The following is a 15,525-nucleotide window of genomic DNA, read 5'->3' as shown; positions in this document are numbered from 1 at the left end:
AGAACGTGACCTTGACTCGTTAACTTCTCATGAAAGTAGAGTATTGTATGTATATATTTTTCATAAGAGAATAGTACCGTCGGATGAACGAATTTTGGTTCTGTTGCGCGTGTTGGCTCTGATTGGTTCTGCCACGCTCCGTTACCAAGGTATATCCGGTGATCATAAACTTGTGAATTATAATTCACTACCTCTGCCCTATAATAAGCCGTTCCTATATTAGTATATTTTATCCACCGTGTATATGGCGAATGTAATGGGAAGTAAATTATGGTGGGGTAGCGCTATTGGTGGGGGAACTTTCTGAGCTCAGTCGAGCTGCGCAAAATGATACTATTCTCTCGTGAAAAGTACAGTACTTATAATTGTTGTCATTATATTAACAATAAAGAAAATTTAAATTGTTTTATTTAACGTTAATTGTAACTATTTAAAATAATTGTTTCTGTATTTATAATATATTAACATTAAGAGTAACGAAGCACTTTGAATTTTGTTCTTTTACAAATATTGAATATTTTCGCCAGTGCTAAATAGAAACAAAAGAATCATTGTTAATTTTTTAATTTAATTGTTATACGTTACTGTTAATACAATTGTTCAGCGGAAAAGAATGTCCAGAAACAATTCTACCACGAACGGATCGCTCAGACGATCACCCCGACGATCACCCCAAGAACGGAAAGAAATTTTAAGAAAAATTATAACTGAAACTGAAGTTCTTCGTAAGGTTTCAATCTATTACTTATAGTAATGTATTATACACTATAACGGAAATAAATCTTATAGTTAATTTATATTTTACAGAAGAGACAGTCACTGATAACACTATACAACAGTTAGAATCATACATGGAACAAACAGATGATATCAACCATGAAACAAATATAGAAGAAAAAAGTACATAGTGTTTAGATATTTCTATATGTTGTACATGTTTTCAAATATGTATTCTTATTTTATGGTATGTTATTTTCAGTACATAATCAAGAAGAAGTATTATTAGATTCTGAAGTAGTGAACATGTCGTCTAAAGTTTTAAAACAATGCACCAGGTCTTTAACAAAACGCATGTCCTCATATAATCATGTAGAATTTGCTAAAAGAGTGGTATAAAAATATTATACATATTATTTTTATTCTTACTGTAGTTAATTATTTATCTGATATTTACTGAATACATGTTTGACTTAGGTAAAATATGTAAAACAGCTTCCGGATATTGAATCAGAAACACCAGACTGGTCACTTTTAGAAGCAAAAGTTACAAAATGTTTCAAAAGAACACCCCAGTATAGCACATTACTAGGTTTTATTCCGTTGATAAAATGTGTATAATTATGCTAAGAAATAAATGTTTTACATATTTCTTTTATGGGTGTAGGTACTTTAGCACCATTGGAAAGGAAGGAAATTATTAGAAAAAAGCCAGCAGCTAAAGAAGCTCAAGCACAAATAAAAAGACCAGATAATGTTGTAGCAGTTAATAAAGAAGAAGAAGGTTTAGAACAAACCGTACGAGTGCAACAATTTATCTCTCGATACTGTAAGACTCACCGTAAACCAATTGATTTCTTTCGACTAGTTTTACATCCAAATGATTTTGGAAAAAGTGTTGAAAATATTTTGCAAGTATCTTTTCTCGTTCGAGATGGAAAAGTTAAAATAACAAAAGGTATCGTCACTTGATTTAATTAGTGAAAAAACTAATTCCTATTCTGTCGCGCTTATTTAAAAATTCCTTTTTTAACAGATGACTCTAATATGCTTGTTGTTCAACCATGTACCAAAGAAATAATAGCTCGAACAAAACTAGAGAATACACCTAATATTCAAAATGTGATTTCTCTGGACATGGAGCAGTGGAAGGTTATATTATTATTAATGTTTCCGAATTATATACGCAGAGATTATTTTTATACTAAATGAGGTTATTTTACATTTCAGATTCTGAAAGGTATTTATAAATTAGAAAAACCGATGCTTAATTTTGATAATAAGGCATGACACAACTTGAACATTATTTATATTAAGAGTTAACAGTATTATGTGATATCGCGGTATTTTAGAGATGTGAATATTTTTGTATACCTAAAAAGGAATTTGTATGTCTATTTCCTTACTGAATTAAAAGTGTTACACAAAAACGAAGGATCTTTCAAACTGTACATACATCCATATGTTTTTGTAAAATTTTTATTACCTCCTAACATATACTAAAATGTTAAAGTATATGTTAATAACAATGTGATTTACTGACTCGACTTATGAATACTGAAAACATCAGTGAACAGAATTATATAAATTTATACAAAATTGTTCACGATGTTCTCAACAATTTTGTATGCCTTCTTGTGAATTTCTGATTAACAAAAAACAATCTTCTAATTTTCGTTCAGCAACTTTGATCGAAGATACTTATACTCCTGGATAGAAGCCAACACTATAATAGATATAAAAGAAATAGGCTTGTATTATTAGAAGATCGTTTTAATTATTTTTTTAATGACACGATTACGATGAACGCGAGTTCATTTATTGTTTGGCCAATGTTTCTGCCTTTGCTACTACTTCTTCGATTGGCCCGACCATATAGAATGCGACTTCTGGCAGATGATCGTATTCACCACCTAAGATTTTTTGGAATCCTTTAATAGTTTCTTGTAGTGGTACTAATTTGCCGGCATGACCGGTGAACACCTCGGCAACCTGAAAAAAAAAAGGATTATTAAAATAATACCAAAAAAAACTTTAATATGAACAACCATACGCTTACATACCTGGAATGGTTGAGACAAGAACCTCTGAATCTTACGCGCGCGCGCTACAGTGAGTTTGTCTTCTTCGGACAATTCGTCCATACCTAAGATAGCAATAATATCTTGAAGTGATTTGTAATCTTGCAGAATTTTCTGCACACCACGAGCAACGTTGTAATGCTCAGCACCGATGATGTTGGGGTCCATGATACGGGAAGTAGAATCGAGGGGGTCGACAGCAGGATAGATACCTAAATGTTATCGCAGAAAAATTTAAATTTTATGTAAAACATTTATCGATTTTTATTAAAAACTTATTAAATATAAGAACTATTGTGCGTAGTTACCAAGTTCGGCAATAGCTCGAGACAACACGGTAGTAGCGTCCAAATGAGCAAAGGTGGTGGCGGGTGCGGGATCTGTCAAGTCATCAGCAGGTACATAAATAGCCTGCACAGATGTGATAGATCCCTTTTTCGTTGTCGTAATACGCTCCTGCATACTACCCATATCAGTTGCCAAAGTTGGCTGATAACCTACAGCTGATGGAATACGACCCAACAAAGCCGATACCTTATAAAAGATAATAAACGATTAGTAGGATTTTGATTTTGTAATTGTAATATAGCCGAGTACGTTAAAACGTACTTCCGAACCAGCCTGAGTAAACCTGAAAATGTTATCAATAAACAGCAGTACATCTTGTCCTTCTTGATCACGGAAATATTCGGCAACGGTTAAACCAGTCAAGGCAACACGAGCGCGAGCGCCCGGTGGTTCGTTCATTTGTCCATATACCAGAGCTACCTTGGAGGTCTTATCTTTCAGTGAAATTACACCAGATTCAATCATTTCATGATACAAATCGTTGCCTTCACGTGTACGCTCACCCACGCCAGCAAATACAGAATAACCACCATGGGCTTTGGCTACGTTATTGATCAGCTCCATAATCAATACAGTTTTACCGACACCGGCGCCGCCGAACAAACCTATTTAATTTAATAAATATTAATTAATGTTTGTAAAATAAGTCGTTGAATACAGTTATATAAAAGAAATTTTACCAATCTTTCCTCCCTTGGCGTAAGGAGCAAGGAGATCTACAACTTTAATTCCAGTTACCAGAATCTCCTGCTCTACAGACATGTCTACGAATTCGGGAGCATCAGCATGAATGGCTGCAAGTTTGTCAGTAGGAATGGGTCCACGTTCATCAATTGGTTCACCAATAACATTAATGATGCGACCCAAAGTCTCTGCACCAACAGGGATACGAATAGGGTATCCAGAATCCAAAACAATATGACCGCGTACCAGACCTTCGGTACCTATATATTTGCATCAAATTATTACAAACTGTAGAATAGTTAAGAGAAAATATTAATTCATATTCATTTCAAGTTTCAATCATATTGGGTTACATATGTTTTATAAAAATTTTAAATGAAATTACCATCCATAGCAATGGTTCGTACTGTGTTCTCTCCCAGATGCTGAGCTATCTCAAGGACCAGCCTGGGAGAGCGATTTTGGACTTCCAGGGCATTCAGAATTGGTGGAAGATAATCGTCAAATTGTACATCAACAACAGCACCAATGACAGCCACAACTTTTCCTTGGGCACCACCCTTAGAGTTAGCAGCTTTGGCATAATCCCTACCTAATAATTAATAAATAAACATCATATCAAAAAGTATGTAATATTCATTTTTGATTCAATTAGTATCTAGTTGAATTTTATAAATAATAAACTTATGTAAAAATAAGCGCAGGTAATATCAACAAAAACTTAACAAAATATTAGATAATTCTGATCAAAGTAAGTTACATAATACAAACTGGGTGTACATTTCATAAAAAAAAATAAATTATGACATTCTTTGTTATATGAATCTTTATAACCATTGAAATTTTATTACAATAAACATTAATAATCGTTTGTGTACGATGCCTAAGAAATTTGTATCGAAAAGCACGTCTTGTCCACGAGACATCAGTGATAGTGGTACAAAAAAGGTGAAAAAAATTGGTTGTACTGTAGATATTAATATTCAAAAAGGATAAATAGAATTTGTATAGATTTCATATTATCAGTGATAGATTGTGATCGTATTAATAAATCATTTCAGAAAATTTAAAAATTAGTCGGTGACCTTAATGCCGCCATGTTGGCACAGTGGTATTACCACTGCAGTTCGGCTGAATAACACAGATTATATAATCAATAAAGTACTTCTTCTCGACAATTATGTGCGATCGAAGAGAAAAAATGTTAACTCAATGAAGATAGAAGGAAATGATGATAAAATGTGATCAGTACTAACAATTATAACTTTCTGATTGCAGTACAACGAAGCACAGCACAAATTCTGGCTAAGAATATAAAAAAGAAAATGTATTAATGAAGTTCGAAATATTATTTTTTTCGTAATACTTACTGTTCACTGACAGTGCTCCTGAAATTTTAGCAACTTCATTTTGAAGAAGGGTGGGTTTGACGGCCCTTAGGGAGCCAACAGCTGCTTTCGACACGGCACTCAACATTTTAACCGGCCAACTGAAGAAACGCGACCGGAATGGTTTCTAATTCATATAGACCGTGCCCTGTACTACTTGCGCATGCGCAGTACATAATTTTATCCTTGCGCATACGTTCCACGCAACTTCTATACCGGATCATTGCACCTTCCTGTAAGCCGTATTTTTAAAAAACGATTTTCGGTCGCTACCTTAAGTCATCATTGTATTGGTGAAAATTATTCGCTCAATGAATACTCGATTTTTTGCTTAATTACATAATCCACAAATGTGATACTAACCTATATTTTGTATACAAAATTGTATACAAACAATTTTAGTGTAAAAGAATAAAAATATTTTATCATTAACATATCCAGTCATCCATAATTAGTGCAATATCCTTTCATGTTAGGGTTATTTTTCCAAATTGTGGATTTATAATAAAAACACGAATATGTCAAAAACTTTATACACAATGGATGCTGAATTAAAAGAATTGGCTGTTTCACTTTACGAAATAAATGCATTAAAGTTTGGAGAATTTGAAACTAAAATCGGTTTAAAAACTCCAGTGTACTTTGATTTACGAGTAATAATCTCGTATCCAAAAGTAATGGTAAGGTTTGTCAGTTCGCTAGTTACAAGCATTTGTTACATTTATATAAAAATTTAATTAAAATTTATATTTACTATTGTATGTTATGTAGGCTCGTTTGGCTAAAACATTATGGAAACTTTCAGAAGACTGTTCGAAAGTAGATCAGATTTGTGGTGTTCCCTATACAGCTTTACCAATAGCCACTTTAATATCTGTTGATACTGACATTCCTATGTTGATTAAAAGGAAAGAAGCAAAAACATATGGTACAAAAAAGATGGTAGAAGGTCATTTTAAGCAAGGAGACCACTGTATAATTATTGAGGATGTGGTTACTAGTGGTAGCAGTATCTTAGAAACTGTACAAACTCTAAGAAAAGAAGGTTTAAAAGTAACAAAAACTCTTGTAGTAATTGACAGGGAACAGGGTGGTAAAAAGAACATTGAAAATCATGGAATTCAAATGAAAAGTCTGTTCACAGTTACTAGATTGATGGCATACCTTCTAGAGACTAATAAAATCAAACCATACATTGTAAAAGAAGTAACTGACTATTTGTTGAAATACCAAGCACCTATTGTTTTTGTTCAAGGTAAAAATTGTTATTCTAACAAACAGTATTGATTAAACTTTAATAACATAAATTTTTCATTTTAGACGTTCCAGAAAAACGATTAAAGACCCCGTTTCACGTTCGTGCAACCAAAGCTAAAAATGAAATTGCAACCAAGCTTTTTAATTTAATGGAAGCAAAACAATCCACTCTATGTTTAGCAGTGGATTTGACTAAAGTGGACGCGATTTTAGAGTTGGCAGACTTAATAGGACCGCACATTGTGGTTTTAAAAACGCATGTTGATATAATAGAAGATTTTAATAACGATTTTATAAAGCGCTTGAAGGAATTAGCTAAAAAACACGATTTCTTAGTGATGGAGGATAGAAAGTTTGCCGATATCGGTAACACAGTATCCTTGCAATATGAGAAAGGCATTTATAGAATAGTAGAATGGGCAGATATTGTTACAGTACATGCCGTTGCTGGTCAAAGTATCATCGACGGTTTAAAACAGGGTTTGAAACATGTAACTGAACCACGTGGTATTTTTATATTAGCAGAAATGTCTTCCAAGGGTGCTTTGACGAGCGGTGAATACGCACAAAACGCGGTATCCATCGCGCAAAGTTCAGACATGGTAACCGGTGTCGTTTGTCAATCAAATATTTTCTCGACTATAGGACTTGTTCAATTGACACCTGGAGTAAAGTTGTCGAAAAGTTCCGATAATTTAGGACAGCAATACAATACTCCAGAATCGGTTATAAATTCTGGGGCCGATTTAACTGTAGTCGGTAGAGGTATTACCGAAGCACAAGATAAATTAGCTGCAACGCTGGAATATAAAAAGGAACTTTGGACAGCTTACGAGAAACGAATATCGAACCAATAATTTTAGCTATTCCTCAAATAACTAACATTACGGTACGAGGAAAATATATATTCTTTTTATTATTTTTGAAAATATGTGCGCAGCATTTAAAAACTGTAATTAATTAGGTAACAATTAGTCTTTGTAGACTGTAAATAGAACGATACGTAAATTTACAAAGATTTCAATGTATATATATTATACAACAATACATTGATCTATTCACAGTTTTGTACAAAAGATTCAAAATATATTCACATGTTCCCGTTAACCCTGATACAGTATAATATGTCCATGTGGTATTATACAAAAATCGTTATATTTATACCTGTACACTGTACCTCTTTTGTATAAAATGCGATTAGATTAATCTTTTTTTCTCAATCTCATAGATTATGTGTATAAAATATAAATATTTTACAATGTTACGTGTATGCTACACTGTCATGAAATACATATATATTTTCCATAATGAACTACGTGTTTACCGAAATTAATTTATGTCACCTACCATAACACAATAAAAAAATGCATTACATTACTGCTCTCAAAGGACCAAAGTGAACTGTAAAATTATGAGCAAGTATTGTATTTCAGAAGAAGTTCTAGAGTTGTATAATTCAAACGTTCACTCCTATGCTTCTTTGCTCTTGGTAAGTTCTTCGACTAGTTTCCGAAACACCTGCGCTACTTGACTATCCGGTAATGTCACCAGAACACTCTGACCTGTTTCTGCTAGTTTACCAACTTGAGGATCAATGGGCACTTTTGCTAGAAATGGTACATTTACCATTTTCGAAAGAGCTATTCCTCCACCCGCCGAAAATATATTTGTACATTCCTAAAATTGTTATTCTTTGTACAGAGAATGAAATCTAGTTTTACAATACAAATAGCTTAGACACTGTATACAAACCGAACAAGATGGACAGACAAAACCACTCATATTTTCGACTATACCAAATATGTGAATGCCAGTTTTTCTACAAAATGTTATTTCCCTCAAGACATCATCCACTGCAACTGCTTGCGGGGTAGTTACTATAAGTGCACCATCACATTTAACATTCCTGTAACATATTATTTCTTAATTATAATAAAAAATCATTATATCACTTTAGTACTAGTAATATTTCTTCATGCCAGTATACGTTTCAAAGAAATGTCTGAGCTTATCAATCTTATGACCAATCGCTTATCTACCTAGAGTTATGTTTCGTTTGAACATCACATGATTATTAATCATAGTCACATGTGAACAGCCAAAAGCACATGACACTCTAACTAGAGATTTACAGAACAAAACATCGTATTGTTTTCTATTATATGTCAGAAACATATATGTAAAATGATAAGTGAATAAAAATAATCTGAAACAAAATCTAATGTTACCTCAAGTTTTCCATTACTGTGATATGCTCATCTGATGTTCCTGGTGGTGTGTCAATGATCAAATAATCGATATCTTGCCAAACAACATCGTTTAAAAATTGTTTAATCATTCCAGTTTTTTTTGGACCTCTCCAAACGACGCTATCATTTTGATTTTTTAATAAAAATCCTATCGACATGACAGCCAGCTTTTGTTCTTTGTCTGCAAACACTGGGATCCATCTAAAATAATAAAATAATGTTAATATTAAGAAAGTATCAACAATTAAATACAGTTCCTATTCAATACAGTATATTATATACAAAAATTGAAGAAACGCATGAGTATCAGTTAAAAATTTTAGAATGAATTTATGTGTCAAAGAAACATCTTTTTATAGAAGATACGTTATGTACCCATCAGAAGACTGATGAACATCTCTGCCCTCCAAGTTTAACAGGTAAGGTACGCTGGGTCCGCATAGATCAACATCTAGTAAACCTACCTATAACATTTTTGACAAGTAAGCAATCTAACCTAAAACAATAGAAAATAAATGAACTCACTCGAAATCCTGACTCCTTGAGTGCAAGGGCCAATTGTGTGCTAACTGTTGATTTCCCAACACCACCTTTACCAGAAAGCACTAATAAAACATGTTTGACACCTTCCAACATTACGATAAGAAATGTATAAGCACCACCGGCGATGTAACCTCGACGACAGTCGGCCGCATTCTGATTTATATCATGTTTTGAAACATCAATTTAAAGAGAGATAATTCTTACGGAAGCTTAGAATAATGCAATTAAAATTATTTTTAAATTTGTCAAGCCTCAAGATGGACACATTTTCACAAACATTTTTTACCGATGAAATATTCATTGTTATAAACATTTAGTTCAAATTTAATAATACAAATATAAATATTTCATGACATAAACTTGAATTTCTTATATACATATTCTTGTAGAAATAATGCAAAAAAATAAAACATTGCCAAATTTTGAATAAAACTATTATTTAAATTCTACCGCTACTAACTAAAGCGACATCTACAGATAATAATCGAAGAATTTAATTTGAAACTATTCAACATAAAATAAGGATTTTCACAGATATTTTTAATAGAAGGATTGTGTTACGATTAAAAAATTCCTTTTCGTAGAAATAAGATTTTAGCGTAAGTATGTATGTACAATTTATTTCACTGTATATTTTACGTTTTCAATCCTTCATAGTAATCAATATATTGATGTATCTGTTAGCAACAGATGCCTAAAAATGGTAAACATTACATTGTGTGCTGTATTTTCATTTTTTAATTGTTACTATTATTAATATTCTAAAAATCATTTTAAACTGTAACAGATATTGTCAAGAGCTAAACCAGTCTCTTCTGAGGGAGTGAAAAAATCAGCATCAGAGAAAAAGATTCCTAAATTAGAAGAGTTCTTGGAGAAGCGTGATTATACCGGTGCTTTAACGCTCTTAGAATTCAACAATGCTTCAGAGAACAATTTAAACTCTGAACTATGGATGGGTTATTGTACTTTCCACCTAGGCGACTACAAACGTGCAGCAACGATATACGAAAATTTGAGGAAGAAAGATCAAGTTCCAACATATGTATCCACAAATTTAGCATGTTGTTATTTCTATCTTGGAATGTACCCTGAATCGCAACAAATTTTGGAGGATGCTCCATACAGTAAACTGAAGAATAGACTATTATTCCATTTAGCTCATAAAATGGGCAACGAACCAAAATTAATGGAGTACAATCATATGCTGGAGGATGTAATCGAGGATCAACTATGTTTGGCATCTATTCATTATCTTAGAGCTCACTATCAAGAGGCAATTGATGTATATAAAAAGATTCTATTAGATAACAGGTTGTTACATTTTTTATCTTTTCTGATAAGTAGGTAGAATTTTGATAATCTAAATCACGTTATTATTTAGGGATTCAGACAGTGATAGTTCAGATAGTATCGATGAGAATATGATTAACAGAAAATCAGATATCCGTTTAATTAGAGTGTTGCATGATTCCAGGTACCCACCTTCTTCCTAATCCTACAACTTCCAACATGGTTTCTCTAAATTTACTATTGAATTACTACACATATTCAAAAATAAATATTATCTTTCTTTTGCAGGGAATATTTTGCATTAAATGTGTATGTTGCTTTGTGTTATTACAAACTAGACTACTATGATGCAGCTCAAGAAGTTCTTCAAGTTTACTTGCAGAAGTATCCTGACAGTGCAATTGCAATTAATCTAAAAGCATGCAATCATTTTCGACTGTACAATGGTACAGCTGCACAGAATGAAATGAAACAATTAATAGAAAAAATGTCCAATTCCTTCAGCTTCAGTCATGACTTGATAAGACACAACACAGTTGTACGTAACAATCTGAATTTACCTAGTCTTAAGAAGTATAATAAAAATGAATGTTTGCAGGTATTTAAAGGTGGAGAAGGTGCCTTACAAATTCTACCGAATTTAGTGGATGTTATACCAGAGGCTAGGCTCAATTTAGTAATATATTATTTGAAACAAGACGACGTGCGAGAAGCGTTTGAATTAATTAAAGATCTCGAGCCAGCTGTGCCACAAGAATACATCTTAAAAGGAATAGTTAATGCAGTGATGGGACAAGAAACTAATTCCGTAAGCTTCAACAGAAATCAATATTTTGTTAATTAATTGAAGAAATTAATAGTAGAATTATTTTTCAGCGTGACAATATAAAAACTGCACAACAGTATTTTCAACTAGTGGGTTCCTCTGCATCAGAGTGTGACACCATACCTGGTAGACAATGTATGGCTTCTTGTTTCTTTCTATACCGTCAATTCGAAGATGTCTTAGTATATCTAAGCTCCATCAAGACATACTTTTCTAACGAGGACAACTTTAATTTTAATTACGCCCAGGCACGAGCCGCGGCAGGTTACTTTAAGGAGGCTGAAGAGGCTTTCCAGAACGTTAGAAATGAAAGATATAAAAATGATTACATCTATATCAGCCTCTTGGCACATTGCTGTGAGTAGTATAGTATTATATTAGATCCTACCAATATATCATTCGCATTCTTTTGCTGCAGATATAATGAATAAGAAACCACAACTGGCTTGGGATTTGTACTTGAAAATGGATACCTCAACAGAGTCATTTAATCTATTACAATTAATAGCGAATGACTGTTACAAAGTTGGTGAATTTTGGTATGCTGCTAAAGCGTTTGATATGTTAGAACGTATGGATCCTAGTCCAGAAAATTGGGAAGGGAAACGCGGTGCTTGTTGTGGAACGTTTCAGTATATTGTGGCTGATAGACAACCAAAGTATGTTCCTTCAGCCTCGATTATCCTTTTGTGATAGTTCCTTTATCTATTTTTTTTTTACAGGGAGCTGTTACCCGAAATTATCCAACTTCTAAAGAACACTTCTAATTCACAAGTGGAGCAAATTATTCGAGTAATGCGTAAATGGGGTAAAGATAACAGGATTAATTGCTGATGATGAAAATCGAGAGATTTTTGGCCGACGTTATCGTTGCATTATCAAAAGTGTCCTTATCGTACAGTAAATATTCGTACAGTAAATACTAACGTGTTTGATATGTGTACACAAATTATGTGTATGAATTTTGATAGATAGACGTACGAGAAATATTTGCCTGAAAAATTCTATACGAATGACATTAACACGTACCGTTAATGATTTAATATAAAATAGATATATTTAAACTGTGATACACTCATTTTATAATAATAATCTAATAATAATATTAATAATCATCGTAATAGCAATAATAATTAAATTTTAACAAACACAATCGGTGAATTGTAAAAACACCATAATCAATGGCATACACCACATACGCATACTTGCACATCTCCGATCAAAGATTCGACATTCTTCGGAACAGAATGGATTTTTCGAAAATTGCACGGGATTAAATTTCCTCGATCATTCGATGCAATTTTCTAAAAACAATTCCGATGGAATGGCTTGCTGAAGTTCAGCGAAAGAAACGAAGGACAAAGGAGTCCAAAAGATTGAGCAGACACGAGAATGCAAGGAAACTCTCGAACGATACTCTTGAAAATATAAATACATCTACATTGAAATCATCAAAAACTCGTACACATGTCACCCATCGATAGTTAACGCTTTCAACTTAAACACAGTTTAATTTGTCATTTTCAAATCTGTCAGAAAACGACTAAGGTTTAATAATTGTTTGGCTACTCTTTAGCGAAGACTACTACAAGTAAAATTTTACAATAATATACATGATTATTTTGTCAGAAGCCTGGGTGCATTCATGGAACTAAATACAATTTGAAAAAGAATCTAAACTATCAATGGGAGAGTCGACTGCTATAAGTCTTCAAAAATTTCAACTTATGTTCCGTCGTTTTTTTTTCCCAAAAGGCAGTAAAAAGAGTTTTCTTTCTTTTTTTTTCGCACGCCTTAAACTTTACTTTTCGCGTCTCTGAACGTAGAGAAGGAGTGCCTAGTATCAAATCATCGCTACGTTTTTCCATATAAAAATAGCACCAGAAAAAAGGGTTCGCGGGATGCCTTCCAACGGCATGTAAGATTACAATTTTCATCACTCGTGCTTATCACACGAATGTTCACACGGCACTCGTTCTCCGGCTAGTTACATACACTATACGAGACATTAGTTAATATAGTCCACCGGATAAAATAGAGACGACACAGTAATTCGATTATTACGTTCCTGTACCTTTCTCTCCTTCTTCCTTTACAGAGAAATAAAATAACAGAGAAATAGTAACGAAACATCACGGTTCCTTGGTTTCCATTAGTGATGTGGAACCCGACTAGTCGGGTCGGTTCGAAAAACATCGTGCGGACTCGGGCGGGTCCGATACATCCATGCAATCGGGTAGCCCGACTTTTTCGGGTTCGATCGGGCTCAGTCGGGCTGATCCGGACGAGCTTCCGCTCTCATGTATTCGTTAATACTTGCAATAAGCATGTGCATAATCTGTTTTATATGGAATTTTGGAATAAGATAATTTTTATTATGTGGAAAAATCCATGTCACCTGTATATTCATTTTATACAAAATAGATTTTGCACATGCTTATTGCAAGTATTAACAAGTACATGAGAGTTGGGTCGTGGGCCGCGGCCCGCGGGAGCTCGTTCGAATCAGCCCGACTGAGCCCGACCGAACCCGAAAAAGTCGGACCCGCCCGAGCCCGCCCGATTTTTTCCGAGTCCGCCCGAGCCCCGTACTATTGGGTTCTCGCACATCCCTAGTTTCCATACATACGATGACGATGATATTGCGTCCTTTGAACGTCGATATTACGCTAAAAACGTTAGCTTACTTTCCACTATGCTAAATTGTGTACGTAAATACATTAATGATAGAGCGGAAAATCGTCTTCTTACTTTCGTCAATTTCTTTCTTTCTCTCATCTCTCCTTACATTATTGAACAGTCATTCAGAAATATGTTTCCCTTTCACGCGATCCTCATTTACTCCTTGCTATCGTTATCGTTAAAAAGACTCTAATGATTTTGTGCTCCCACGTTCTCGCATCTTTATACAACAAGAGGGAAGTACATTTCTTTTTTTTTTTTGCTGTTTTTTGTTTTTCGTCTTTTGGCAATCAGCTAACAGTCGATCAAAGACAGTAGCATGGGCGGCGTAATCTACCGTACAATGTTAACATTAAAACTCGCTGTTCGCCTGGCAACGACTACGACGAACAATTTCTCTACGATAATGCAACATCCTTACGTGTTTCTGTAGCACGGTATTGTCTACAGTTCAATCGAAAGCACGTGGGAAACATCGTCGAAATTGAATCTACGAAGAAGAAGTTTCAGATACCAAACGGTAGAAGTCCATTTCTGATGGATACTGAAACTGTAAGACGTTTCAGGATCCAAGTTAAATAGCTTTTTGTCAGTCGACGATTCAACTCCCTAAAGTATCTAAATGTAAAACTTGAAACGTGCTTATAACTCGTTACATTAACCCCTTGCGGTTCACTGCGTAGTTCCCTATCAGAAATCAGATATTCATTGCACCTTTGAACGTGGTCCTACCGCAAAGGGGTTGCTTCCCTCTAAAGACACTAAAGCTCTCAAAAAGACTTTCATTCGAAGAGGTTTTTATTATCCCTTAAACGCTCTATAACTTACAAACAACGAATCTAACTAGCAGATAATCTTATTCTTTCGCCATTAAAAAAAAAAAGAGAAAAAAAAAATATTGAAGATCTATCAACCACAGCGGATGTTGCATCTGTTCACCAAAAATATTCTCGCGTCGCGTAGATTCAACATAACGCTTACAACGCCTCTATGCGACGTGTAAATATTCCTCTAGGTGCTTATACATCGGTAAATTACACGATAAAGTTAATAGTAAGAAACGAAGAACGTCTACTTAAAGGACCATTTACATAGAGTATTTTGTGACGACGATCTTGCCAAGAAACTATCTTCCATCCTCAAGAAATCACTGTTCCCGTTAATGGGAATTTAAATGGAAGTTAGCCTCAGGATTTTTACCTTACAATTACCGAACGATCCTCGGCAAGATCGAGGACGACGATGAATCGTGAAATTCGAACGAACGTGACAGAGTGTAACGTTCAAACTTCACGGGCCATTCGAAGAAATTGTCGTTTGGCATTTACATATGGCGTTGTTTAGTGCTCGAAATTCTGACGAATCGTTTCGTCGAGTCGCTTGTTCGCTCGAAGAACGTTCACACATATAATTTTTTTCTTTTTTAGAGACCATGCGATCGACGCGACGTTAAACCC

General features: G+C 34.1%; 5 protein-coding genes across 13 annotated transcripts; 3 read left to right on the top strand and 2 right to left on the bottom strand.

Annotated features, from left to right (window-relative positions):
• Positions 1-26: 26 nt before the first annotated feature.
• On the top strand, positions 27-2,414 carry Nse4 (SMC5-SMC6 complex kleisin component Non-SMC element 1). 4 transcript variants are annotated; one of them, XM_034324495.2, is made up of 8 exons: positions 27-45; positions 605-725; positions 808-900; positions 980-1,110; positions 1,195-1,309; positions 1,385-1,675; positions 1,754-1,869; positions 1,948-2,414. In XM_034324495.2, the coding sequence occupies exons 2-8, from the start codon at positions 614-616 to the stop codon at positions 2,005-2,007; spliced, it is 918 nt and encodes a 305-aa protein (XP_034180386.1). In that variant the 5' UTR covers positions 27-45; positions 605-613; the 3' UTR covers positions 2,008-2,414. The 4 variants fall into 4 exon arrangements, with proteins under 4 accessions (XP_034180386.1, XP_034180385.1, XP_034180384.1 ...); XM_034324494.2 differs by lacking the exon at positions 27-45 and adding an exon at positions 131-149; XM_034324493.2 differs by lacking the exon at positions 27-45 and adding an exon at positions 250-350.
• A 120-nt stretch (positions 2,415-2,534) lies between these two features.
• ATPsynbeta (ATP synthase, beta subunit) lies at positions 2,535-5,360 on the bottom strand. Its single transcript, XM_034324488.2, has 7 exons — positions 5,201-5,360; positions 4,216-4,422; positions 3,827-4,090; positions 3,408-3,751; positions 3,107-3,332; positions 2,781-3,010; positions 2,535-2,709 (listed from the first exon to the last, which is right to left on the bottom strand). The coding sequence occupies exons 1-7, from the start codon at positions 5,304-5,306 to the stop codon at positions 2,536-2,538; spliced, it is 1,551 nt and encodes a 516-aa protein (XP_034180379.1). The 5' UTR covers positions 5,307-5,360; the 3' UTR covers position 2,535.
• A 176-nt stretch (positions 5,361-5,536) lies between these two features.
• On the top strand, positions 5,537-7,787 carry r-l (rudimentary-like). The gene is made up of 3 exons (XM_034324491.2): positions 5,537-5,898; positions 5,990-6,473; positions 6,539-7,787. The coding sequence occupies exons 1-3, from the start codon at positions 5,737-5,739 to the stop codon at positions 7,330-7,332; spliced, it is 1,440 nt and encodes a 479-aa protein (XP_034180382.1). The 5' UTR covers positions 5,537-5,736; the 3' UTR covers positions 7,333-7,787.
• Nubp2 (NUBP iron-sulfur cluster assembly factor 2) lies at positions 7,137-9,521 on the bottom strand. 2 transcript variants are annotated; one of them, XR_004581442.2, is made up of 6 exons: positions 9,250-9,521; positions 9,100-9,188; positions 8,704-8,925; positions 8,228-8,381; positions 7,823-8,152; positions 7,137-7,275 (listed from the first exon to the last, which is right to left on the bottom strand). XR_004581442.2 is itself a non-coding variant. In XM_034324497.2 (5 exons), exons 1-5 carry the CDS (start codon positions 9,358-9,360, stop codon positions 7,946-7,948), a joined length of 783 nt encoding a protein of 260 aa, XP_034180388.1. In that variant the 5' UTR covers positions 9,361-9,521; the 3' UTR covers positions 7,458-7,945. The 2 variants fall into 2 exon arrangements, 1 of the variants encoding a protein (XP_034180388.1); XM_034324497.2 differs by lacking the exon at positions 7,137-7,275 and having other exon boundaries at positions 7,458-8,152.
• A 231-nt stretch (positions 9,522-9,752) lies between these two features.
• Ttc26 (tetratricopeptide repeat domain 26) lies at positions 9,753-14,174 on the top strand. 5 transcript variants are annotated; one of them, XM_034324479.2, is made up of 8 exons: positions 9,890-9,970; positions 10,055-10,581; positions 10,652-10,744; positions 10,849-11,098; positions 11,159-11,368; positions 11,437-11,743; positions 11,805-12,045; positions 12,109-14,174. In XM_034324479.2, the coding sequence occupies exons 1-8, from the start codon at positions 9,968-9,970 to the stop codon at positions 12,218-12,220; spliced, it is 1,743 nt and encodes a 580-aa protein (XP_034180370.1). In that variant the 5' UTR covers positions 9,890-9,967; the 3' UTR covers positions 12,221-14,174. The 5 variants fall into 5 exon arrangements, with proteins under 5 accessions (XP_076545276.1, XP_034180370.1, XP_034180372.1 ...); XM_076689161.1 differs by lacking the exon at positions 9,890-9,970 and adding an exon at positions 9,753-9,866 and having other exon boundaries at positions 10,849-11,368; XM_034324481.2 differs by lacking the exon at positions 10,652-10,744.
• The last annotated feature ends 1,351 nt before the right edge of the window (positions 14,175-15,525 follow it).

The sequence above is a fragment of the Osmia lignaria genome, chromosome 7 (genome assembly GCF_051020975.1).
Source record: "Osmia lignaria lignaria isolate PbOS001 chromosome 7, iyOsmLign1, whole genome shotgun sequence".
In the NCBI taxonomy this organism is placed as follows: domain Eukaryota; kingdom Metazoa; phylum Arthropoda; class Insecta; order Hymenoptera; family Megachilidae; genus Osmia; species Osmia lignaria.
Note: the sequence above shows the minus strand (reverse complement) of the source record. Positions and strands in the feature narration are given on the sequence as shown.

Coding starts and splice junctions, on each gene's coding strand:
- Nse4 (XM_034324495.2), top strand. CDS start 614: ATGTCCAGAAACAATTCTACCACGAACGGATCGCTCAGACGATCACCC. Junction 901..979: donor AACAAATATAGAAGAAAAAA/GTACATAGTGTT, acceptor TGTTATTTTCAG/TACATAATCAAGAAGAAGTA. Junction 1,676..1,753: donor AAAAGTTAAAATAACAAAAG/GTATCGTCACTT, acceptor CTTTTTTAACAG/ATGACTCTAATATGCTTGTT.
- ATPsynbeta (XM_034324488.2), bottom strand. CDS start 5,306: ATGTTGAGTGCCGTGTCGAAAGCAGCTGTTGGCTCCCTAAGGGCCGTC. Junction 4,423..5,200: donor AGGAGCACTGTCAGTGAACA/GTAAGTATTACG, acceptor ATTAATTATTAG/GTAGGGATTATGCCAAAGCT. Junction 3,752..3,826: donor CGCCAAGGGAGGAAAGATTG/GTAAAATTTCTT, acceptor TAAATTAAATAG/GTTTGTTCGGCGGCGCCGGT.
- r-l (XM_034324491.2), top strand. CDS start 5,737: ATGTCAAAAACTTTATACACAATGGATGCTGAATTAAAAGAATTGGCT. Junction 5,899..5,989: donor TCTCGTATCCAAAAGTAATG/GTAAGGTTTGTC, acceptor TATGTTATGTAG/GCTCGTTTGGCTAAAACATT. Junction 6,474..6,538: donor ACCTATTGTTTTTGTTCAAG/GTAAAAATTGTT, acceptor TTTTCATTTTAG/ACGTTCCAGAAAAACGATTA.
- Nubp2 (XM_034324497.2), bottom strand. CDS start 9,360: ATGTTGGAAGGTGTCAAACATGTTTTATTAGTGCTTTCTGGTAAAGGT. Junction 8,926..9,099: donor GTTCATCAGTCTTCTGATGG/GTACATAACGTA, acceptor TTATTATTTTAG/ATGGATCCCAGTGTTTGCAG. Junction 8,153..8,227: donor TTGTCTGTCCATCTTGTTCG/GTTTGTATACAG, acceptor TAACAATTTTAG/GAATGTACAAATATATTTTC.
- Ttc26 (XM_034324478.2), top strand. Junction 11,369..11,436: donor TGGGACAAGAAACTAATTCC/GTAAGCTTCAAC, acceptor ATTATTTTTCAG/CGTGACAATATAAAAACTGC. Junction 11,744..11,804: donor CAGCCTCTTGGCACATTGCT/GTGAGTAGTATA, acceptor CTTTTGCTGCAG/ATATAATGAATAAGAAACCA.